Raw genomic sequence first — 24,390 nt, 5'->3', positions numbered from 1 at the left:
CTACTCGGCAGGCTGCGGCAGGAGAACTGCTTGAACCCAGTAGGCGAAGGTTGCAGTGAGCCAAGACTGCGCCATTGCACTCCAGCCTGGGCAACAGGGCAAAAACTCCATCTCGAAAAAAGAACAAACAAGGCAGAGAGGTCTCTCATCTTGAGAACAGACCCATGGTTAAGATTTATTTTACTTTAACAAGAAGTCTAAGGCTGAGAGTGGTGGGCTCACGCTTGTAATCCTAGCACTTTGGGAGGCCCAGGCAGGCACATCACTTGAGGTCAGGAGTTCGAAACCAGCCTGGCCAACAGGTGAAACCCTGTCTCTACTAAAAATACAAAAAAATTAGCCAGGCATGGTGGTGGGCGCCGGTAGTCCCAGCTACTCGGGAGGCTGAGGCACGAGAATCGCTTGAGCCCGGGAGGCAGAGGTTGCAGTGAGCTGAGATCACGCTACTGTACTGCCGCCTGGGCGACAGAGGGAGACTCCATCTCAAAAAAAAAAAAAAAAAAAAAAAAGAAGTGTATGTGACAATAGAGAAATCCTTATTTAGGTGCTGTTGTTTCTTTCCAGCACAAGTTCATAAAATAAGCTAAGGAAAATCCTCCCCCCGAGAAATGTCTTGGTTGATTTCCCGTTTGCTCTCTTAGAGCATTTTCAGACACCTGCTGTATCTTTCTGCCCAAAGACGGAGATGCTGGGTGGGTTTCTATGTTCCAGGAATAGAAGGCAAGGGCTTGGCCACTGTAACACAGAACTGAGCTAGCCACTTGGGTGTCTGGTTGACAAGTTGCCCTGGTAACTCCTTGTTTAAACTGTAAACTAGACAGACCTTCAAAGCTACAATTATAAAAGTGTACTAACAGCCACAGCCCAACAGAAATGAAAATGTACAAGCAAGTACATTTGCAGTTTTTAATTAGCTTTTTTTTTTTTTTTTTTGAGATGAAGTCTGCCTCTGTCGCCAGGCTGGAGTGCAGTGGTGCGATCTCGACTTACAGCAACCTCCGTCTCCCGGGTTCAAGCGATTTTCCTGCCTCATCCTCCCGAGTAGCTGGGTCTACAGGCGCGCGCCACTACGCCCAGCTAATTTCTGTATTTTTAGCAGAGACGTTTCACCATGTTGGGCAGGATGGTCTCACCTCTTGATTTCGTGACCCGCTGGCCTCGGCCTCCCAAAGTGCTGGGATTACAGGCGTGAGCCATGGAGCCCGGCCAATTTTTAATTAGCTCTTTTTTATACTTCTTTAATTATTGTTTAAACCAAGTTTTCCAGCCTCCTTCATTAGCCTGTTTGGTACTTGCATGCTTTGCTTGAATATTTTATCTCCAGCCCATTCCACACCGTTAGTCAACATTTTCATCTGACGGATGGAATCAAGGCCTAGGCCTCCCTTAAACAAAACATCCCTCCCAAAAGTACTTATAAAAATTGCTTGCCACTCTTTCTTGCTACAGACATCCTTTGCGGATCTTTGGCCAGTAACATGCATATACCCACACACAGTTTGCAAATAACAACTATTCAACGTGAAGCGCTACAAAAGTACGATGATAAAGTGCTCCCTGCTTGAAGAAAAGCACTAATAATTTTAACAAAGCCAAAACATACACACACAACGAAAAAAAATGCACGCTAAGCCAAGAGATCTTTAAATATAAAAAATAATCATTCTCGGGAACAAATAAGGTAGGTACAAACTTGCCAGGTGACTCTGTTATGCTTAAAGGTTCTGGCTGTCAACAGTCCCCGACGTGGTGGCGGCGGCACCCTCAGTCCCATCCGACCGAGGGCGTTGATGCGGGAGCCTTGGGGCTGCGAGACTGTTCGGGATAGGACGCGAGCGCACCTGGAGAAAGGCCTGAGGCGGCTGTGCAGGGCAGGGAGTGGCCCCGAAGCCCGGGTTTGTCTTCCCTTCCGGTCACCCTTCCTGGCCCAGTGTCCCCAGACGCCTACTTACCCCGCTGGGCGCCGTATCCCTGCGCTCGGCGCCGCGCTCCGGAGCGAGTTGACAGCCGCGGCAGGCGAAGGCGCGGCAGAGACGGGGGAGAAAGGTCTTCTTCCCCGCCCGCAAGGCCACCATGGCCCCACGCCCCCTGGCTCCTGCGGCGCACGGCAGCATTGCGACGGCGCGAGGGGCCGCTTTACGGCAGAGTCGCGAAGCCCGAGGCAGCTCGGCGGCGCGGCCGACCGTGCACTTTCCCAGCGGTGCGACGGTGTGAGGAGTCGGCGGGCGGCGCGGGCTGACCCGGGCGGCAGCTCCTTGGTCGCAGTCACTCCAGGCTGCCTCGCTGCGCCGCTGGCGGTGGGCGTGGCCCTGTCGGCGGCTAGGCGCGGACGCCGGAGGAGGTGTCCCCGGGTTTAGGGGTGTTCGGCCAGGGGCGGGGCTGCCGGGCCCGGGCGACGGCCGGAGCTGCGGAAGTCGTGGAAGCGTCGGCGACGCATCGCGCGATGGCGCGGGCGGGACAGGTGAGCGAAGCGCGGCTTGTAGCCTTTTCCTCCGTCGGGGGGACGAGTGGGGCACCACCTGCGCGCGGGGTTCCCCGCTGGGCCACCCCTTCGCCAGCGCCCACCCCCGCGCGGCCTGTCGGATCAGGCAGGGCAGAGTCGGTCTCGGCGCCGTCCCCGCCCCTGGGTCGGACACTGGCCGGGGCTGGCCGGGCCTCGGTTCCCCTCCTCCCCCGGCTTCTCCCGGCCGGGCAGAGCGCCCCTCGCGCGCCCATTGTGAGGTCAGGCCCTGCGGGCGCGTCCTGGCAGCCGGGCCGAGACGCCCGGAGCGGCTGCTGCAGCCAGTAGCGGCCCCTTCACCGCCGGCCCCTTCACCGGCTGCCCCGCTCAGACCTAGTCGGGAGGGGTGCGAGGGATGCAGCTGGGGGCCCAGCTCCGGTGCCGCACCCCGTAAAGGGCTGATCTTCCACCTCGCCACCTCAGCCACGGGACGCCAAGACCGCGGCCAATTCAGACCTCTTCTGGGTAAAGGGCCAAGAGGGAAGGGCGAGGCGGGGAGGAAGGAGCTCGGGCCGCCTTCCCTCCGTGGCGTCCACGACATCCGCCGGGGATGGATGATGCGTTTCCATTGGTTACTCACCTTGAGCGAGCCGTTTGATAGAAAGCAAGAGCTTGAAACGTCCATTAGGCCATTGTGGACTCCCAGTGGGAGGCGAGTGAATGAATTATTCATAGTTATCACGTTTTCGCGGGTTGTTGTTTTTTTGAGAGAGTGGAGCATGTTGGGGGCTGAGGAGGTGTTGGGCCTCGAAAGCCCAAGGTGGTGCCCTTCAGCGCTGTCCCTGTCGCTCGTCTTTACCTGTGGGGTTTTAATCTCTCCAGGGAGACTTCTGTGAGGGAAGATGTGTGAGGAGCTAAAAGGGTGGGGAGGGGAAGTGCACAAAGGGATGGAGAGAAACGAAGAAGCAGGGACCTTGGGGATGTCTGAGAGCCACCGGTTTTTGTTCTGGTTCAGTTTCTTTTGCTTAGAGTTTCTGGAAACTAGGCATAGCTGTGTGGCGGGGCGGGGTACTGTTAGTGTTCGGAAGGTTACAAGAGCTCTGTTTCACCTTGCATAAAGGTGCCCTGCTGGTTCCAAATAGTTTGTGCCGCGTACGGTGACTCACACCTTAATCCCAGCACTTTGGGAGGCGGAGGTGGGCGGCTCGCCTGAGACCAGCCTGGGCAATATAGTGAGACCTGTCTCTACTACTAATGATAACATTAGCTGGGCGTAGTGGTGTACGAGTGTAGACCCAGCTACTGGGGAGGCTGAGGTGGGATGACTGCTCAAAAGTATACCTTTTTAAAATGAGAATTTTAGAATGACTTAGTATACCATTAGTGTTCTGCAGAAGCCTTGTGCTGTAATAAGTTATCATTCTTGTCATCTTTTAGTGCTTGTGAAACTGAACACAACAAAAGTATGGATATGGGAAACCAACATCCTTCTATTAGTAGGCTTCAGGAAATCCAAAAGGAAGTAAAAAGTGTAGAACAGCAAGTTGTCGGCTTCAGTGGTCTGTCAGATGACAAGAATTACAAGAAACTGGAGAGGATTCTAACAAAACAACTTTTTGAAATAGACTCTGTAGATACTGAAGGAAAAGGAGATATTCAGCAAGCTAGGAAGAGGGCAGCACAGGAGACAGAACGTCTTCTTAAAGAGTTGGAGCAGAATGCAAACCACCCACACCGGATTGAAATACAGAACATTTTTGAGGAAGCACAGTCCCTCGTGAGAGAGAAAATTGTGCCATTTTATAATGGAGGCAACTGCGTAACTGATGAGTTTGAAGAAGGCATCCAAGATATCATTCTGAGGCTGACACATGTTAAAACTGGAGGAAAAATCTCCTTGCGGAAAGCAAGGTATCACACTTTAACCAAAATCTGTGCGGTGCAAGAGATCATCGAAGACTGCATGAAAAAGCAGCCTTCCCTGCCGCTTTCCGAGGATGCACATCCTTCCGTTGCCAAAATCAACTTCGTGATGTGTGAGGTGAACAAGGCCCGAGGGGTCCTGATTGCACTTCTGATGGGTGTGAACAACAATGAGACCTGCAGGCACTTATCCTGTGTGCTCTCGGGGCTGATCGCCGACCTGGATGCTCTAGATGTGTGCGGCCGGACAGAAATCAGAAATTATCGGAGGGAGGTAGTAGAAGATATCAACAAATTATTGAAATATCTGGATTTGGAAGAGGAAGCAGACACGACTAAAGCATTTGACCTGAGACAGAATCATTCCATTTTAAAAATAGAAAAGGTCCTCAAGAGAATGAGAGAAATAAAAAATGAACTTCTCCAAGCACAAAACCCTCCTGAATTGTACCTGAGCTCCAAAACAGAATTGCAGGGTTTAATTGGACAGTTGGATGAGGTAAGTCTTGAAAAAAACCCCTGCATCCGGGAAGCCAGGAGAAGAGCAGTGATCGAGGTGCAAACTCTGATCACATATATTGACTTGAAGGAGGCCCTTGAGAAAAGAAAGCTGTTTGCTTGTGAGGAGCACCCATCCCATAAAGCCGTCTGGAACGTCCTTGGAAACTTGTCTGAGATCCAGGGAGAAGTTCTTTCATTTGATGGAAATCGAACCGATAAGAACTACATCCGTCTGGAAGAGCTGCTCACCAAGCAGCTGCTAGCCCTGGATGCTGTTGATCCGCAGGGAGAAGAGAAGTGTAAGGCTGCCAGGAAACAGGCTGTGAAGCTTGCTCAGAATATTCTCAGCTATCTCGACCTGAAATCCGATGAATGGGAGTACTGAAATACCAGAGATCTCACTTTTGATACTGTTTTGCACTTCATGTGTGCTTCTATGTATAGAGAGCTTTCAGTTCATTGATTTATACGTGCATATTTCAGTCTCAGTATATATGATTGAAGCAAATTCTATTCAGTATCTGCTGCTTTTGATGTTGCAAGAGAAATATCATTACAGCACATTAACTTTTCCATTCGGATCATTATCTGTATGATGTGGTGTGGTTTGTTTGGTTTGTCTTTTTTGCGTTTTTAATCAGAAAACGAAATAGAGGCAGCTTTTGTAATTTTAAATGGGTTGTACAAGCATTAAAATGCAGGTCTTTCAGAATCTAGAACTAGGCATAACCTTACATAATACTAGGAAAATTATGAGAAAGGGGAAATTTTTGGTTAAATAAGAGCAAGATTCAAACACAAGCAGTACATGTTCTGTTTCATTATGCTCGATAGAAGGCTTTTTTTTCCACTTATAAGGCCTGATTGGTCCTACCCAGCTTAATGGGGTGGGGTTTTTTTGTTTGTTCAGACAGTCTGTTCTTTTGTAAACATTTTTAGTTGGAAAAACAGCATCTGCATTTTCCCCATCCTCTACATTTTAGAGAGAGGAATCTTGTTTTTGTGTGCAACATAAGAAAATTATGAAAACTAATAGCCAAAAAACCTTTGAGACTGCATTAAAGAGAAGGGATAAAGGACCAGCAATAATACCTTGTAAGTTGCTTTTGTTTGTAAAATCTGAGCTTATAGTTTTCCTCAGTGAGTAATTCATAAGGATCGGAACATTTAAGTTAATGGGCCTTTAAAAAAAAAAAAAAAAAAAGGAAACACCCATACCTGTAGTTGGAGGATGAAGACCGGAGACGGGTTACCAATGTCAGGTTATACTAAAACTAAATCAAAAAGTTTGAATGTAGCATGTAATGGTTTTCTTCTGTTGTCCAAGGCTGTAAAATGGACAGCCTTGTCACACCTCCCCGGTGCTGTTTTACAACGTGAGGGTAGACGCTGTCAGTAACCCAGAGGGACCAGGCCTTCCTAGGTTTTCCTAGGCAGTCAACTGTTAACCACTCACATAGTAAATATAACTACACCTGCTCCAGGACTAATTAGTGAAACCTGCTCGGAATTAAAGGCTTCCTCTGGGTGCCTGCTGAACAACTGAGCTCATGTTACGGGCATGTGGTGGTTTCTCTGTTGCCTGAAAGAGCCATTAAAGTCAATCGTGCATGAAGCATCTTTCTTCTGCTAAAGGATGTGTATTTCCATAAATACTTTCTGAGGATCCAGCACAAAATGATTTCCCAAAGTTCTGAAGTGCCTTGAGAACATGTGGGTCCGAGAGTTATAACAGACTCCTCCCCCTGGGTCACCTTTTGCCTGGTCATCCTGTTAGAGTACATCTTTGGAAATCCAGGGTAATATTATTCTCTTTCAGAGACGCTCATTTTGTAACTTTGTGTAGGGAGCTAGTCACTTTAAACAGCTGAAAGTAAGCTAGCTAAAGGAGTAGCCTTAAATACCTAAAAGATGACAGAAGCATAGCCCTTAACAAATCTTCAGCTTGTCTCTCAGTATTTCCCAATCATGAAAATCCCTTGCTATGTCTTTCCTACTAGAAATGTTCTAGAATCACTGGATGGTGGGGTCAGAGGGCAGTCGGTATTTAGGCCATGAGCTTCCCATACTACTGCAGGTCCAACTCCTGGCAACCGCGGGCTCAAGACAGGTCATTGGAATCCACATTTTGGCCACAGTATGTAGGATTGCTTTTCTGTATAATTTTAGAATGCTCTTAAAATCTTGAGGAAGAGTTTTTATTTTTTATTTATTTATTTTTGAGATGGAGTCTCACTCTGTTGCCCAGGCTGCAGTGCAGTGGTGCCATCTCAGCTCACTGCAACCTCCACCTCCCAGGTTCAAGCGATTCTCCTGCCTCAGCCACCTGAGTAACTGGGATTACAGGCGTGTGCCACCATGCCTAGCTAATTTTTGTATTTTTAATAGAGATAAGATTTCACCATGTTGGTCAGGCTGGTCTCGAACTCCTGACCTCGTGATCCGCCCGCCTCGGCCTCCCGAAGTGATGGGATTACAGGTGTGAGCCACAGCGCCCAGCCCAGGAAGAGTTTTTAAATTAGAGCTCTGTTTAATTATACCGCTGGGAAATCATGGTTACGCTTCAGGCATATTCTTCACCAGAGTACTACTTACATTTTAAATTTCATTTTGTAAAGTTAGATGTCAGCATTCCCTTTAAAAGTGTCCATTGTTCTTTGAAAGTAGACGTTTCCGTCATTCTTTTCAAACAAAAGTGTTTGTGTACCTTTTGCCAAGCTGTGGGCATCGTGTGTGAGTACAGGGTGCTCAGATCTTTCACCGTCACTTTGAATTGTTCACATGGGTAATTGGTCATGGAAATGATCAGATTGACCTTGAGTGACTGTCAGGCATGGCTTTGTTTCTGGTTTCAATCTGTTCTAGTTCCTTGTACTGGATTATTCTACTCCTGCAATGAACCCTCTTGACACTGGATTTAGCTCTTGTCGGCCTTGGCGGGGAGCTGTTTGTGTTAATATGAGCTACTGCATGTAATTCTTAAACTGGGCTTGTCACATTGTATTGTATTTTTGTGATCTTAATGAAAAGAATCTGTACTGCAAGTAAAACCTACTCCCCAAAAATGTGTGGCCTTGGGTCTGCATTAAACGCTATAATCCATGTTCATGCCAAAAATGGCTGGGAACGTTTGCTTTATTTACATTCGGTCAGCGTTGCTTTCAGATCACACTTTATCCAAACAGGAAAGCCAGTCAGCCTATAATGAAGTAGTTATTAAAATAAATGTAATAATATGTCTACAAAGTATAGTTTAGTGGTTTATTTTGCTAAAATGCACATATATTTGATATAATTGAGCTTGAGAAGTTCAGCCAGTTTTTCTCCTTTGACTTTGTCAATTTCTATCTGGTTTTTAAGGGTCTGAGCTTAGCTTGTGCATGCAAGGTTTTGGGTTTTTTGTTTTTTTTTTTTGAGCACAGATTTTCACCTTTTAATTTGTTGGGTATTTTTCTCTTAATAAGTAGAGAAATATTGGCCATCGATTTTTACATATAATACAAGTGTGTTTTTCCAGTACATTGGTTCCTGTCCCTTCTCTGTCCACTGTTTGACTATTGGAACAGTATGTCTTCAATAATTCAATGTTATTTTGAGATACACGTATTAGTATACCCTTAGTTATTCTTGAAATAAAACCAGTGTCTTAACGCTTGCAGTGGAGAAATGCTGTGAGTCTGAGGTGTGTGTTCTCTATATATTATCACCTTCATGGACTGTCTGACCTGGGTGAGGAGCCCTTTTTTTTTTTTTTTTTTTTGAGATGGAGTCTGGCTGTGTCGCCCAGGCTGGAGTGCAATAGCGCGATCTCGGCTCACGCAACCTCCGCCTCCCAGGTTCAAGCAATTCTCCTGCCTCAACCTCCCAAGTAGCTGGGCCTATAGGTGCCGGCCACAACGCCTGGCTAACTTTTTGTATTTTTAGTAGAGACGGGGTTTCACCATGTTGGCCAGGATGGTCTCGAACTCCTGACCTCAGGTGATCCACCCGCCTCGGCCTCCCAAAGTGTTGGGATTACAGGTGTGAGCCACTGCGCCCGGCCGAGGAGTCCTTCCTTCATGGAGCCCAGAGCAGGCAGGCCTGGGGGCAGGTGGCCTCCTTGGCTGCAGCTGGTGGCCGTGCTGTAAGGAGGTGTGAGGGTGGTTGTGTGTGGGCCAGGACCCGGGCCCAGGTGACCAGGTCACTGTGCTCTTGTTGAGACAGCCTAGGAAGTATGTGTGTGACAGGGGTTGGGGCCTCACGCTCTGCTCCCTCAGGAGAATGCCCGCGTCTCAAATAAGAATTGACTTTATTTGTAGAAAGAAGAAGAACCTCTGAGACAATTCTGGAAAGATCCACTCCCCAGAGGAGAGTTGTGATAGTGTGCTATGAAACCGTCTTCACTGCTTTGTGACAGAGGTGTGGGAGTCTTTCTGTCTATTCGGCCCTTCCCGGGTGTGTGAGGTGTTCTGACTCCGGCCTCTGGCCTTCTCCCAGCCCTAAGTCTAGTGGAGCCCGTGTGCTTGGACTGTGGACGTGCCCGGCTCACTTTGGGCAGTTGTTTGTCTATTTTAAGTCAACTATGTGACAGCACTAAGTTTTCCTATTTTTAGCCCTTTCCTATTGTATTTTTTGTTTTGTTTTGTTTTTTGTTTTTTTGGGTTTTTTCGTTTGTTTGTTTTTTGAGACGGAGTCTCACTCTGTTGCCCAGGCTAGTGCAGTGGCGCGATCTCGGCTCACTGCAAGCTCCGCCTCCTGGGTTCACGCCATTCTCCTGCCTCAGCCTCCCGAGTAGCTGGGACTACAGGCGCCTGCCAACATGCCTGGCTAATTTTTTGTATTTTTAGTAGAGACGGGGTTTCACCGTGGTCTCGATTTCCTGACCTCATGATCCACCCACCTCGGCCTCCCAAAGTGCTGGGATTACAGGCGTAAGCCACCGTGCCCGGCCTCCCACTGTATTTTTGTTGTCTTCTCTGCCTGCTTTTATTTTCCAGGTGATCCAAACAGGGGTGGCCTTTGCGAGCCTCGCAAACGCATGATAGGCCCAGAGCCAAGAGCAACGAAGTGTACAGGTTGAAGAGAAACACTCTGGGGGAAATGTGAGCTTTTGAATAAATCCTTGGCCACACGTGAAGATTCTTATCACTTATACTGGAAACAGCATTAACCGGGCTCCTAGTGTATCCTCGTGTTGCGCTGAGGATTGAAGAATCCATTGTGCCACCAGTGGCCATGGAGAAATTCCAGTCTAGTCAGAGAAGGGACGAGGGGAGTCAGCTGCGCCTGGTCTGTCTCAGGTGTGAATGTCTGGTGTCAGGGCAGGTGTTGAGTGCAAGCCGGAAAAAGACCAGTGGCTTAGGGAGGGGTTTCACTGGCCCTTCAAGGCTGGTTAGAAGTAGGACAGGAGACAGTGGGTGTGGCGGCCCACACTGGTAATCTTGGCACTTTGGGAGGCTAAGGTGAGAGGACTGCTTGAGCCCAGGAGTTCAAGACCAGCCTGGGCAACACAGATCCCATCTCTACAAAAAAATTAATATAATTTTTTTTTTTTAAAAGAAGAAACCCTGGAGTGGGCTGAGCTGGAACGAGGTGGCAGGGGCTGAGGGGCAGTGCCCTGGCAAGCTTGGCTCTTGATTCTGGGTACAAGCTGGGCCCTAATTGAAGGCCTCTTATATGCAGGTCTGGGGTCGCCCCTGCTGGTCAGGACATGTCTGAGGGCATCTTACAAAATGTTTTGGGTTCTTTTGTTTTTTTTATTGAAACAGGGTCTTAATATGTTGCCCAGGCTGGTCTCAAACTCCTGGGCTCAAGTGATCCTCCTACCTCAGCCTCCCAAAGTGCTGGGATGACAGACATGAGCTACTGCACTTGGCTTTGCTTTTCCATTTTGTGTAGTTACCATTGCACAGATTTTGGGGTGGGGGGGGTCACCAGGCAGCCTTAGGACTCTGTGTCCCTAGTTCTAGGTCTCTTCAGCTTGTGCCCTTTTTTATGCCAGTCACCAGCAGGCTATTTCAGGCTATTTCACCTATTTGCCCTCTTGGTCTTTCTAAAAGCACGGCTCTGGTCATATGGCTTTTCTGAATGAAAACCTTCAGTGACCTCCACTATTTCACCCAGCCACGTCCCTGCGAGGCCCTGAGTGGCGTGGTCCAGGCTGCCCCAGCAGCCCCAGCTCCACTGCCACCTGTGCAAAATGTTCTATGTACATTTTAAGCTCTCAGCACCCCTCGAGGCAGGTTTTTCATACTATCTGTTTCATAGGTGATTCTGAGATTCAGGTGGTCCCTTGCCCAGGGAACTGCCCAGAGTCACTTGGCAAAGGAGGGAAGGACAATTTGGTTACAGTTCATGAGTCATGGACTTACCTGGAGAGTTGAAGAAATGGCTGGTGCTTGGGGCACACCCCATGGATTCTGGTTTCATCAGGATGGGGTACAGTCTGGACATCAGGATTTCTGAAAGCTTCCCACCTCAGGGAATGCTGGCCAAGTGGCTAAAAGCAGGCTGGGGCCCAGACTGCTAGGTTCACATCTCAGCTGTGCCACTTTCTCTTTTTTTTTTTTTTCTGTCGCCCAAGCTGGAGTGCAATGGCACAATCTCGGCTCACTGCAACCTCTGCCTCTTGGGTTCAAGCGATTCTCCTGCCTCAGCCTCCCAAGTAGCTGGGACTACAGGCGTGCGCCACTATGCCCAGCTGATTTTTGTATTTTTAGTGGAGACACGGTTTCACTATGTTGGCCAGGATGGTCTCCATCTCTTGACCTCATGATCCGCCCGCCTCAGCCTCCCAAAGTGCCAGGATTACAGGTGTGAGCCACCGTGCCCGGCGAGCTGTGCCACTTTCAAAGCTGAGCCCCTGAGCTTCAGTTTCTTCTGAAAGGTGGGCAGTACTTAGCACTTAGGTTTAAAGGATTCAGCTGGTTAATGTGAAACATTCAGCTCCAGTATTATGTCTCAAAGTCACTGTGTCAGTGACCCGGCATCCCTCATCGTGGAAAGACTGTCTTAAACGAGTGCTTTATTCTGTCCACACATCTTCCACTTATGAATGACAACTGCAAAAATGTATCTTTCTACAGTAAGGTTGAAGTGAAGTGAAGCTGTTTCCCCCCTTAGGATTCTTTGGTCTTTCCGGAGCTGCCAGGGGTCTGTGACCCCATTTGGTAAGGACTCAGTGCCGCACGCTGCCTCTCCATCTCTGGCCCCCGCTGCGGTCACAGCGAATGGTAGGTTTTCAGTGTGTGTGAGAACCCTTTCAGTTCTCGAGCCGTTTCCCTGTGGCCGCGTTTTCAGATGAATGTTGCCAGTTCCCCACCTTCTGTCTCCCTCTCACGCTGGTGTCTGCCCCACCTCAGTCCTCTGTGGGTGTTGGGACATGGAGCTGGGTGGTTCTGAGTGCCGAGCAGAGAGCAAGGTCATCAGATGACTTTGCTGTTCATGGCCCTGGGTTCTGGTGCTCTCATCTGAAGCCCTCCCTGCCCATCCCTTGGGCCGTGGAGCGTATCTTCTGTTCCTGTACCCTATTAATAGCTCTTGAACACAGTGGCTCACCTGTCCCTCCCATGCCAGGCCACAGTGCCTTTCAAGGCAAGATCTGTCTCTTCATCCATGCAGCCTCGGGTCCTGGCAGTAATGGGCACTCACATGCCTTTTGGATGAGCTGTTCTTTGGAAATAGTGTCCTTAGCTCCTGGCATGTAATAGGCATTCAGCGAATACTTGCTGAATAAATGAGTGGAAAAATCTCAGATCTTCAGACAGCTTCAGAGAGTGTTTAAAATCCTTCTGCTTATCGGATCCAAAGGACCTTCTCTCTGCTGCACCTTCCACTGGGGCTCTGGGGTGGCCAATCAGGATCTCTCCCCTGAGGCCACCTCATCCCCCTGAGAGCCCGGGTGGAATCAGAAGTGCCTCCCACTCGGTCCCTGGGGCAGGAGGGCCAGCAGGCCAGAGTGGGTCACACCCTGCCGTAGAGAAGCAAGGCCTCTCCAATTCCAGAGCCCTTGGCTGGCCACCCAGCCACGGAGGCAAGGCTGGCTGGAGCCTCTGAAGATGAGGGGTGGCGATGTTGGCTTCTGTCTCTGAAATTCGTCTGCTCGTGCTTGTGATGCTGAAATGAGCAGTTAGCTCTGTGATTCCTGAGCCTGGGCCGACCTCCATGTCCTCGGTGCTGTTGGAAAGGACCAGGGAGGGGCAGTGTCAGGGCCAGCGCGTGCCTAGTGTGCCCTTCAGACTGATTTGAGATGACGAGGAATCTTCCTGGTTGCTGGGTGAGGTACTTGAAGGAAACCCACTCACCCGTGGGGGTCAGGAGGACTGCGGGAGGGTAGCTGAGCCTTGGGGTGGAGTCTCCATTTAACTAGCATCTGCCGAGTGCCTGTGAGGTGCTGAGGGCAAAGGCATGGACCCAGGGCAAGGGCCCCTGCAGAGGCCACGTGGCTTTCTGAGGGATCCATCACAAGGAGCATTGGCTGGATGTGATGGGGTGGTTGAGAAGCCTAGGGAGGCTTCCTGGCGGAGGTGGGAGGTTAGCTGGTCACGGACAAGAAGTGGAACGTGACAGGAAGTGCAGGAGTTCGTCTCCTTCCCAGGCAAGACCGTAGTTACGAACACACTGTTCCAGTCGGCAGGCTGGGAGCTTCATCAGAGTGAGAGTGCTGGCAGCCCGGCTGTGCTGACAGCTGCCGCTGCTGCTGGAGCCTGGAGGGCCAGGCAGGGCCAGCCAAGCTGGACCACGAGCTGCTGGGGCAGGGCTGGGGCCTGAGAGTCCTCCGAGGGACAGGAGGCAGGTCCGCTCTCCACAGGGTGAGGGAGAGAAGGGGACCTGAGAGCGTCGGGGTGGGGCCTAGGAGCTGCGCTTCAGCCATGAGGAGGGGCAGCCGTGGATGGTTTTTAGCCTGGGGAGTGACGGGCCATGCTTCCCTTTGGGACGGCCCCAGCAGGACAGCGCCCCGCCAGTCCACATGAGCCAGCAGCCGTTGTGCCATGCCTGCTCTTCCAGGCCGCCTCCACCCCCACAGCTGCGCCCCTGACTCTCGTCCCCAGTGGACATCAGCCCTTCCGACAGCTTGTGTGTGCCCCGTGGTGCCCCGCCCCATCCCCACCTAGCACTGTTCCAGGTGGGCGGGCATCCACTCAGCCTCTCCCTGGTGCTCACCCACCTCCCTCCCAGACAGAAATGAGACCAGCAGAGATGCTCCGTGGGAGGCTGTCCATGAGCCCCAGAGCCCCAGGAGGGCCCTCCAGGCTGGTCCCACCAGCCCAGGGTGCAGCACCGCCTGGGGTGAGGTGGGGGCTGCACGTGGCTGGCAGTTCAGATACTGGAGCTCCCAGTGGGAGGGATGGCTAGCCACTCACCCAGAACCTTCCCGGAATGGGGGAGGAGAGAGCCCACTTGTGGCAGCATCAACAGGCTTTTGAGGACACAATTCTGGAGCTGAAGGCCTGCAGCAAGCCTGGTGCAGGATGAGGTGTCAGACCTGGGCCCCTCCCAGGCCGCTGGGTTCCAGTGCTCCCGACAGGCCCTCTGTGCCCACCAAGCTTCACCCTGGTCATAAGGGGCCCAGGGCAGGTTTTCTTTTCAGGCTGAGAACTGGGCCTCTGGGCCTGGTGAGGGGCAGTGGCCCAGCGGTGGCCACCTCCCAAGGCTCCTCTGTGGGGTAGGACACCCCTGCCAGGAAGGGCCGGTGTCCCAGCCCAGCCCAGCCCTAGGGTGGGGAGCAGAGCCTTTCCCTAGGAGCCTGGGCTTTGAGCCCTCCCTCCCCACCCAGCCAGCCTGGTGAGGGAAGGAACCACCTCGGATTTGATTGAGGAAGACTTTTTTTTTCTTTTTCTTTTATTTATTTAAAGGGCTTTCCAGTAAAAATCGGAAAACCTGCTAGTCAAATTCTAGAAGAGCTTTAACACTGGAAAAGACATTTTTGTAGCTAAGTTCATGAACAAATTCACACGCTCCACACTGCCGCCTTCTCGGCCTCTCTTTCCCCAGCCGACCTCCATCACCTGCCCCTGCCCTGAAAGCACCGAGTCCCCCAGGGCCTGTGCCTCAGGGCAGCTGCCAGGACTGCCAGGCCCCACCGGGGGCTGGCTCCCTCCCTGGGGGACACGCTCAGAGCTCCACTGGCTGGGGAGGCTCTGAGCGGAAGGGTGGAGAGACAAAGAGGTCTTTGTGTCCCTCTGGCTGGACGGGAGGACAGACGGGTCAGCCAAGGCTGTGTAACTGGTGAGGCCCACCCGAGGTCCCAGACTCCTGCCACCACCTACCTGGGGCCCTGACATGTGCAAGACATCACTGTGTGCCTCAGTTTCCCGGCTGCGAGGTGGGGTCAGGCTACGCACCATCCTGCCTCCCCACCTGGCTTCCCGCCCGGCATCACCAGCCCTCACAGCTCCATGTTCCTGCTGTTTTGCCACTTTGGTGTCTTTGCTGGCCCCTTCCCCACGGGCACGTGAACTCGCCGCATCCCCGGTGCTTTCACAGACTGGCGAGGGCTGGGAAGGGCAAACCCACAGAGGGCCACAGCCGTGTGGGGTGAGGCACCCAGGACTGCTGTGTGGACTAGGAGGGACGAAGAAGACCAGAAGCCGTGTCCTGGCAGCTCGGAGGCCCTGCGCCTGCAGAGGCCGCTGCGGGGCAAGGTTGGGCGGGGCCAGGATCTGGCTCTGGCCTAGGTGAGGGGTGGCCAGGTGAGAAGCAGAAGGAGCTCCCCAGGGCTGCCTCTGTCACCTCATTTTCCTGCCAGGCCTGGGGCAGGGAGGGTGCCCAGCAAGCGTCTGCGGGCTGACAGAAGGGCATGGTGCCCGAGGCTCAGTGTGGCTGGGAGCCAGGACAGAGCCATCTTCCCGCCCCTGGGTCCCAGGCCAGCCCTTCCCAGGTTGGGCAGGCTGGGCTTAGAGAGGCACCAGGGCCCTGCTCACAGGGACAGAAATGGATGCTGAGGGCCAGCCGGGTTCCTCGAGGTCCCTCTCCCCCCTGCTGTCTCTGGGTGTGCCGGTCACCCAGAGAGGGTGAGAGTGGAACGGCCACTGTCTGGTGCTGGGTCACAGGCAGAAACAGCCTCATGGCCAGGCCACCTGATGGCTATTCTCACAGGAAGGACTGGCTTCTGTGCTGTGTCCCAGCTCTGGCATGACCAAGCCATCCTCTGACCACCAGCAGCAATACCTGGCTTCAGAGAAGCCAGAGAGCCCAGCGGGCCACGTGGACCCCAGCGGGCAACACGCGCCAGATGTCAGCTGCAGTCAGTCTCCAACCACAGTGCCTGCGCTCTGCCCCACCCTGCCTCATCGTCCTCAGAGGACTTAGCACGATGCCAGGGGCCCCGCCACCTGAGACCCTGAAGACGTAAAACCTGTTCCGTTCCTGCTTGTATCCCCAGTACCTAGAGCAGCACCTGGCTCAACACGCTGACACCTGTGGGTGCACTCTGCAGGTGGCGTGGGCCCCGGGGGCGGCAGGAGCGGAGCCGAGGGGGACGGTTTTGCCTCCTGAGTCGGGGAACGTGCTGCAAAGCTCTGCGGGCAAAGTCTTGTGGGGCACGGGGGGTCAGCAGGAACCGGCGCCCTCAGGTGTGGCTGGGTGTGCATGAGCCCTGTGCATGTGCCACCAGGATCACCCGTGATGGGGGAGTCAGGGCCCCGCTGGGTGCACCCTTTACATGGAGCCTGGCACAGAGGCAGGGCCTTCGGGTGGAGGGGCACGCCCTTGCTGATGGCCAGAGATGAAAGTGAGACCCAGAAAGAGATCCGGAAACTGGGATGCTCAGATTCTCCCGGGGGCTCCTCCAACTCTGCCCCTCCGGCGCAGCCGGCATTTCTCTGCACATGGGGATGTAAAGGAAAATGAAGACTTTTCAAAAGCAGAGCCCAGAGCCAGGGCCGGGCACACTGGAGGCCCTGGAAGAACTTCAGGCAGCTGGTAGGGGACAGCGCCAGGACTGCCAGGGCTTTCTGGGCCCCACAAGCCAAGGGAGGTTTGGAGGCTTTGCTGAGTGCCCCTGGGGGCAGCAGTGGGGTTGGGGGAGGGGGCCAGGGAAAGGATCTGGGGGCAGTGGGGACGGCACCAGGGGATGCGGGCACCCAGGGTTCTGGCCTGGCTGGCAGGAGGAGGGGTCACAGAAGCATGGGCAGCAGAACCCACTGGGCCTCGCCGATAGCTGCTTATTAAAGGTGCCGGGGTACAAAAATTAGCCGGGCGTGGTGGCAGGCGCCTGTAGTCCCAGCTACTCGGGAGGCTGAAGCATGAGAATCGCTTGAACTCAGGAGGCAGAGATTGCAGTGAGCCGAGATCGCGCCACTGCACTCCAGCCCGGGCGACAGAGCAAGACTATCACACGCAAAAAATGAAAAATGAAAAATGGAAAAAAAAATTTAAAAACGTGCTGGGGATGTCAAGGTGCAGGCGTGGGGTAGCGAGGCGCCCAGCTGCCTTCTTGGGCTGTGGTCTGGTCTGGGCACTGCCCGCAGATGGCCACAGCAGGCCCAGGGTGCTCTTGGCAGCCTGGGGCTCCTGGGTGTATGTGCCCCTTCCTCTGTGCATCCTGGTTTCATCTCCCAGGAAAGGGCATCTTCCAGCCCTTAATCCTGACCCAGCCCCTGAAAGGAAAAGCAGGCATCCCAGCACCAATGTGGCTATGCAGGTGGTCCTGTGGAGCAGGCCATGGGGGCCTGGGGAAGAGTGTGCAGGCTGGACGGCCAGAGCAAGGACCCCCAGGTTGGAGCCAAGCAGGCAGGTGAGAGTCTGCAGGGCCAGATCCCACAGAGCCTTGGGGCAGCGGGCCCCTACAGGACTGCATCCTGGAGATCAGTGGCTCCCACAGAGAGCACAGCACCAGTCCCAGGCTTCCCCTGGGCTGGGTTCTCTTGGGGGAGCCCCCCAAGGCCTGCCCCACAGCAGCCCACCAAGTCTGGCCCAGTGACTGCCACGGACTCCACCCCGGCAGTAGGTCTGTGCCAGGGCAGACCCGATAGCCCGCCCCAGGGGGTGCCTCTAGCTGAACGTGCGAGGCCTGTCCCTGCTGGGGTGGGGACCATGGCTGGGCTGTTCCGGCCTGTTCTGTTCCCTCATCCCAGTGCACATGGGCCCCACACAGCTCAGCATCGGCACTGGCCAGGCCTGGTGGAGGGAGGACCCCAGACAGACCCTGCTACCTGCCACCCTCTGCACAGCCCCTGGCCTGCAGGGTGGCTCACCTGCAGGGCACATGGCTCCCTGACCTTGGAGGTCCCCCAAACGCCATGCGCCTGCCCCTCCAGGCCCCCACTTGCCTGCTTGGTTCTCCCATGTCTGGTCACCAGGCGGCGCCCAAGGCCAGGTTTTGCCGAGCCCAGAACACCAGAAGTGGTCTGGGGCCAGCCGGCCGGCGCAGATGTCCTGCCTGGTCCACGCCAGGTGCACCTGCCCTGGCCAGTGGTGGACAGGTGGCCATGGTATCGCCTCAGCTGTGCTTCTGTTCTGGGAGTGGATGGCGCTTGCGCGGGGCATCCAGTGACCACCTGCTACCGTTATGGGCTGGTACGGAGCCCCCGCAGATCTGGCAGTCTCTAACCTACTCCCCCAACCCCCCTAACTCTGCCACAGGCAGCCTGCCCTGCCTGCCGGTGTGGTTCTGTCATCAGGATGGTGGTGGCTCACAGCCAGCTGGCAGGGGCTTGTCCTTCCCCATGGCAGGGCCTGTGCCATCAGCCCTGTGTCTCTGCACAGGTGGCCCTTCCTTGGACCCTGGCCCGGCCCTCCTGGGTAATTTGTGCTCCTCTTCCACACCCCAGGCCAAATGCCACTTCCAGCAAGAAGGCTTTGGTGACCTCCCCGACCACGTCCCTGGGTGCTGACCCCATCCCTGGCCGATGGGGTCACCATACTGCACAGTGGCGTTGGCAGCAGCCAGGACAGCTCAGGCAGCCGTGCAGCAGGCAGAGGTCACTGCTGTGGACAGCCGCCCCCGGAGCCGCCTCCACGCCACACAGGGCAGCTGGTGGGCGGGGTGTGGGGCGGTGGCACTGGCTACCTTGTGCTTCGCTGGTCCCAGTGGGGGCTCTGGGTGTGGTGATGGAGAATCGGTGCCTGCCCTCCAGCCTCGCTTCTTGGTGGCGGAGACCTCTGCCCACAGCGAGCCTCGGCGCCTGTCGCTGCAGCTGCAGGAACAAGCCAGGCCCCTGCACCCTGGCCTCTACGCCCCGAGTTCTCCCTGCCTTGCCCTTTCTCCCTCATTGCCCTAAAAGACCTCGGTGCCAGCAGACACACCTGCCACAGGGTCACCGAGGCAGCTGCCTCTGTGAAGCCCCTCTCCCTCAGGAAGCTGTTTGGGGCCTCTCGGTACCCACTCCTGCCCTGCCCCAAGCCCAGCCCTGCCTTCTAAGAGAACCTCTGGGTACATCTCGTACAGCGCCGCGCTCAGGAGGGCTGCCAGGGGACTCAGCGGCTTCGTGACGAGGGCCCCGCCTGTCAGCCTCAGCTCCAGGCTGTCCCAGGGGCCTCAGATTCTAACAGGCAGCAGCGTTTACCCCAAAGGACAGACGCGCCACAGCCTCTGCGGCAGTGCCAAGAGCCGTGGGCCTCCTGTTGGTAAAGGGACCGCGAGGTCCCTGTCCACTGGCCCCTCAGGAGCCGGTGGCGGCACGCGTGGGGCAAGGACCTCAGCCAGCTCTGTGCCATTGGGCTGGAGGCTGAGGCACGGGTCAGAGGGCCCAGCTGTGGTCTTCAGAGAGGGCCTGGGTGTTCCCAGCGTTCCCACCCCACAGCCTATAGCCTGTCACCTCTCCAGGACGCCAACTGCAAGGAAGCCGTCCCGCCCCTTGGTGGGGTCGTCATCAGCAGGTTTCAGGGCAGCCAGGGACCCCGGGGCCATCTGTCTCCCCAGACACCCAGGTTCTCCACCCTGTGACGTCAGCTGACAACAGGAGCCAGGCTGGGCCACCCAAGTCCTCTTGTGCCTCAAGAGATGGATACCCTCCTGCCACACCCCAGCAAAGCGTCGCTGCCCGGCCCCCTCCATGCCATCTCTAGGCCACTTTGTCCTGCATGTAGGGCTGGTGGTGCCCACCCCACTGTGGGGCTGTGAGCATCCAATGGGGCGCTTGGTGTCCAGTGGCCGGCGAGGCGCTGGCCCAGCAGGATGGGCCCAGCCTCAGCTCGCCGGCATCAGAAGTCCCAGTCCTCCCAGCAGAGGGCCTTGAGTCTGTCCCACAGGCCCAGCGGTGGGGAGTAGGGTTCAGGTTAGCTTGTCCCCTGAATTCTAGGCCCCCAGCCTCCTCCCCAAGGTCAGCAATGACCTCTCCGTCTCAGCAGGTGGCTGAGATGGGGCAGTCCCTGGCCTTGCACGTTCATACCCACCACCACGTGTGCTCTGCTCGGAGGCCCCTCACTGGCCTGGGACCCCTGGCGCCTGGGTGTGAACCTGGAGGCTGCAGCCCCAGGGCACGCTAAGGACTGAGCGCCTGCCTGTGGCTGTGGGGTGTATGCATGTGTGTGGCATGTGTACACGTATGTGTGAGCATGTGCACATTCCTGTGCATGTGTGTGTGCTGTGTGGCTGTGAGCATATGTGCACTGTGGGTTTGAGGGTGTAACGAAGTGGGACAATTAGTCTGCCCCCCAGCAGCCTGTGGGTGGAGAAGGCTCTGAGGCCCCCCGACTGGGATGGGGCCCGGCCAGGGGCTGGGAGGGCCAACTGGCAGGCTCTGCGTCCTGGGAACGCGCCCAGAGGAAGCCTGCACAGGCGGCGGCGGCGCCATAGCAACACTGCACAAAGCGCTGTCCTACTTACACCCGCCCCCGCCCATCTCGCTTCGCTGCCGGGGAGGGGGCATAGGGCCCCTGGGGCTCCTGGGGGAGGGGGCATAGGGCCTCTGGAGCTCCTGAGGGAGCCACACACCCTGGCCTGTGGTCGCTCGGTGCCCCGGAAGCCTCAGGCCTCCTCCTGGCCTGGGCCAGGCCTGTAGACACTCCTGCCCATCCACACATGGGGGTGAAGATGGGGTGCAGGGAGGTCCAGCACCCAGCAGGTGCCCCCCGCCCTGGGCAGCTGTGGACCTAGTGGCTCTGTAAGGCATTGAAGATTTCCCAGCCCCGGAAATCTGGGAGTCTTGGCTCTGCTGATGACTGCAAGGCAAGCTCAGGCCTCAGGTGTTGGGGCTGGAGGTCAGGCTAGGAGCTGCTCGCATGCCCTGCTCACAGGACAAGGCCCTTCACACCCTGTGCCCTACCCACTTGGCCTTCTGTCATCTGCATGGCCAGGACACCTCCTGGGCCTGGCAGTGAGCCCTGCTGACCAGCACACCCCGTGCCTGCCTCCCGGACCCAGCCTGACCTGGGCCTGCTGCCTCCTCCTGCAGGAAGCCCACCTGGTCTGGCCTGATGTGCTCAGTGCCTTGGGGATGGAGCACGTCCAGTGCCTGGGAGGCAGAGGAACAGGCCTTGGGAGCTGGGCCTGAGTAGCAGTGGACATCTGTGGGACTCTCAGGCCACCTATCTCTCTGTGCTGGCCAAACTGCACTCTGCATTGGCCACCCTGGGCCACCAGGCCTCAGTTCTCAAGACAGGGTACAGGGAGGTGGCGGTGGGGACAGTGTCCTGCGGGGGGCTGGGAAGCCAGGCCGAGGGCCAACAAGGCTGTGAGGACACTTTGTGGGTCACCTGGACCCTGGGGACGGGAAGCCCTTGGCCACACATGGGGGGTGGGTGTCACTCAACACCACACATTGAAAATAAAATATTTTCCTGAACTCTCCTGGAGGCCTGGGGCGGCCTGCTGCGTGCACTTGGGCTTGGCGGCTGTGGCCGCTGCCCTGCTGGGTGACCTGCTAGGTGACCGTGCTCAGCAGGGATCTTCCCGCCTGCCCCAACCCAGGCCCTGGGGCTTCTGGGCAGCTCTGACTCGTCTGTCCTAGTTCCCCCTCCAGACTGGGCACCCCCACCCCTCACCCACTGCTCCCTCATCCATCAGATGCATCCCCTCTGTGTCTCCAGGGCCCTCACACGGCCTGCCTGGGCCAGCGCCCAGCAGCCATCTGCAGAATGAAGGAATGGGCCGAATGAATGAATGAAGCTTGAAGGGGCGGCCCCATGCACCCCACGTGTAAGTTGGGGGCTTGGTTATCTGTTTGCACCAAGTGACCCTCTCCCAGGGTCAGCGTAGTTGCCGTCCCCTCCCCCACCTTGGCCCCCCCCTAATTTATGCTATGAGGGGAGCCAGCCACTCGCTGGTCCCCTGCCTGGCAGCGGCTTTGTCCCCAGGCGGATTCCCAACGGCTGCCTTTGGGAAGAAAGGGCCCTTCTCCGGCCGGTGGTGAGGTCACCAGGAGGGGCCTGGCGAACACAAAGGCCGCCCTCCCTGCCCCGCCCTGCTGGCAGCTGCCTCTTTGTCCCCAGGAGAGACGCTGAGGGGCCCCAGCTCAGCCTTGGAGGAGCCTGGGCTTCCATCCCGGGGGGGGGGGGGGGGGGGGGCACAGAGCGGGGGAGGGGCAGGAGCAACCCCAACCCTGACTTTGCTCCTGATCAAGTGGCAACACCTGTTGAGGGGCAGCCCCTCCAGAGGGGGAAGGGCTGTGTCCAGCTGTCTGCCTGGGTCCCCAGGAGAGGCAGGCAAGCTTCTGGGGGTGGGGACGGCAGCTGCAGGAAGGGGTGGGGAACCTGAGGTATTAGGAGCTGCCTGGGCAGTCTGACCCTGGTGATGGGGGCTCTGGGGGCAACCATCCAGATGTGTGGACCAGCCGCTAAAACCATGCCTCCCTGGTGTGCACGCGGTGGAGTGAGGGGCTGGCAGGCCTGGAGCACTCCTGGGCACTTCCAATGCCAGCCTCAAGGAGACTCCCACGAGCCCAGTTCGGGAGCTCCTGAGGGTACCCCTGGGACGGGCAGGGGACTGAGGCTCAGAGAGGGCAAGGCCTTTGGCCAAAGCCCCGCCCAGGGTGGTAGGGCTAGGACCCGCCCCTGCCCCGGCCTCCCTGCCTCCCCCAGGCAGTGCACAAAGGAGGCATCCCTCCCCATGGAGGGCACTGGACACCTCCTGGTGTGGGGCAAAGGGCCCAGTGAGGCCAGCGAGGACCGAGTGGCAGAGACCAGAGTGGCAAAAGCCATGCAAACAGAGCAGCGGGGGCCAAGACCATGGGAGGGTGGCGGCACTGCCCGGCGGGTTCCACTGTTTGTTCACGGAGCGCCTACTGTGCACCTGGCCCACCCAAGACATAAAGGAACTGTGGACATTCTTGGCCCACACGGAATGTGTGCTTTAGCCAGGACGCTGGGTGCCACTGCAGACAGCAGCTGGGGTCCGACCTCTACCCTCAGGGCTGGGGGAAGAGGCAGGGGCTGAGGCAGAGGGACGGAGGGTGTGCGTTGGGGGAGGGGGAGGGCTGGCTGCTGTGCCCAGAAGCTCAGGAACCGTCTGTGAGGTGGGGAAGGCCACCAGGCACAGCGACCTCCTAGCCTCCCTCCTCCTGGCCACCAGCTGGGCCCAGAGCTCCTTAGCAGGCCATCCACGGGGGGAGGATGTGGAGCCTGAAGGGAGTGGCACACACCCTCCAGAGGCCACTGGACAGGGACAGTCACAGGGGCCAGGGGCCCTGCAGTGTGGCTCTGGCAGAGCCTGGCTGGCAGGGCTGGGGGCTACTGAGTCTGGGGCCAGGAGAGGGGTGGCAGGGGATGGAGGCTCCACCAGAACTCCAAGCCCTGTTCTGAACCCCATAAGGGCCCGCCTGCACCTGGGGGCACCAGCCAGGCAGGCACAGTCAGAGGCAGGAGAGGCAGGGAGTGCAGGCGGCCCCGAGACAGAGGCCACGAGGAGGTGAGCAGGCCAGGGCTCCGGGCTGCAGGAGCCATCGAGGGCACCCTCCGATCAGGTCCCCAGCTGGGTGTGGGCTGGCGTCAGGAGTGTTGAAGCCCCACCAGGAGGGTGGCTGCCCTTCACCCTGAGGGGCCAGGCAGCCAGTGAGCCTCAATGGCCTGAGGGTGGGGGTGCACGCCACATTGCTGAGGGACAAGTGTGGCCTGGACCCCTCAGGGTTCCCCCGCCAAGAAGCGTCTCCTTCCCTGTTGCCTGGCAGCCAGAATGTCTATTGTGCCTGTAGCTTAGCAACAAGCCTGTCGCCCCCACTGTCCCCACCCCACCCATGGCCGGCCCCCCACCCACAGCTGGCCTGGCATTCCTCCGCAGGGCCCGTGTCTCTGCAGGCCCAGGGCTTCCAGGCAGGGGCCAGGCCCCGGACCGCATTCAGCCTGCGTGTGCCGTGCCAGCACCCTGGGTGACAGGCTGGGTCCTGCCAGCTACCAGTGCCGGCCACTGGCCTGGGGCATCTTTCCTTTTTTTATTTTTTAATTATTTGTAGAGACAGGGTTTCCCTGTGTTGCCCAGGCTGGGCTCAAGCGATCCTCCCATCTTGGCCTCAGGCATGAGCCACCACACCCAGTCTCCTTTTTTTAAAAATAAAAACTTTTGGAAATTGTCAAAGAAATGCACCAGCAGAATCGTGTGAAGAATCCTGTACGCAGCTCCCAGGAGTCTGTGGCCAGCCTGGTTTGAGGTCTACTCCCCTTCCTCCCCAACC

The 24,390-nt window shown here is 56.2% G+C and overlaps 2 protein-coding genes and 1 non-coding gene across 13 annotated transcripts in view; 1 reads left to right on the top strand and 2 right to left on the bottom strand.

The window, feature by feature from the left end:
• LOC103892434 (cytochrome c oxidase assembly factor 8) overlaps window positions 1-3,041 on the bottom strand; it is a 28,915-nt gene extending 25,874 nt beyond the window's left edge. For 7 of the 9 annotated variants that reach the window (XM_054530935.2, XM_024231500.3, XM_054530939.2 and 4 more), the window contains exon 1: window positions 1,953-2,182. In XM_054530935.2, the coding sequence (XP_054386910.2) occupies window positions 1,953-2,114 (162 nt within the window). In that variant the 5' untranslated portion in view covers window positions 2,115-2,182. Of the gene's footprint in view, window positions 1-1,952 lie in introns of all 9 variants that reach the window. The other 2 variants (XM_063715930.1, XM_009249535.4) reach the window with 2 other exon arrangements.
• On the top strand, window positions 2,329-7,981 carry BAG5 (BAG cochaperone 5). 3 transcript variants are annotated; one of them, XM_002825144.6, is made up of 2 exons: window positions 2,329-2,461; window positions 3,878-7,981. In XM_002825144.6, the coding sequence occupies exon 2, from the start codon at window positions 3,906-3,908 to the stop codon at window positions 5,247-5,249; it is 1,344 nt and encodes a 447-aa protein (XP_002825190.1). In that variant the 5' UTR covers window positions 2,329-2,461; window positions 3,878-3,905; the 3' UTR covers window positions 5,250-7,981. The 3 variants fall into 3 exon arrangements, with proteins under 3 accessions (XP_002825190.1, XP_024087267.3, XP_054386902.1); XM_024231499.3 differs by lacking the exon at window positions 2,329-2,461 and adding an exon at window positions 2,466-3,152; XM_054530927.2 differs by lacking the exon at window positions 2,329-2,461 and adding an exon at window positions 2,801-2,965.
• Window positions 7,982-14,694: 6,713 nt separating this feature from the next.
• LOC112128867 (U7 small nuclear RNA) lies at window positions 14,695-14,756 on the bottom strand. The gene has a single exon (XR_002911318.1). It is a non-coding gene; the product is annotated as a U7 small nuclear RNA (small nuclear RNA).
• Window positions 14,757-24,390: the final 9,634 nt, after the last annotated feature.

The sequence above is a fragment of the Pongo abelii genome, chromosome 15, assembly GCF_028885655.2.
Source record: "Pongo abelii isolate AG06213 chromosome 15, NHGRI_mPonAbe1-v2.0_pri, whole genome shotgun sequence".
In the NCBI taxonomy this organism is placed as follows: Eukaryota; Metazoa; Chordata; class Mammalia; order Primates; family Hominidae; genus Pongo; species Pongo abelii.
The sequence above is the reverse complement of the archived record's forward strand: the minus strand, read 5'-3'. Positions and strand labels throughout refer to the sequence as shown.

Excerpts from the sequence above, each read along its gene's own strand:
- BAG5 (XM_024231499.3), top strand. The coding sequence starts at position 3,055 with ATGATGCGTTTCCATTGGTTACTCACCTTGAGCGAGCCGTTTGATAGA. Across the intron at positions 3,153-3,877 it reads TTGTGGACTCCCAGTGGGAG|TGCTTGTGAAACTGAACACA; the intron begins GCGAGTGAATGA and ends GTCATCTTTTAG.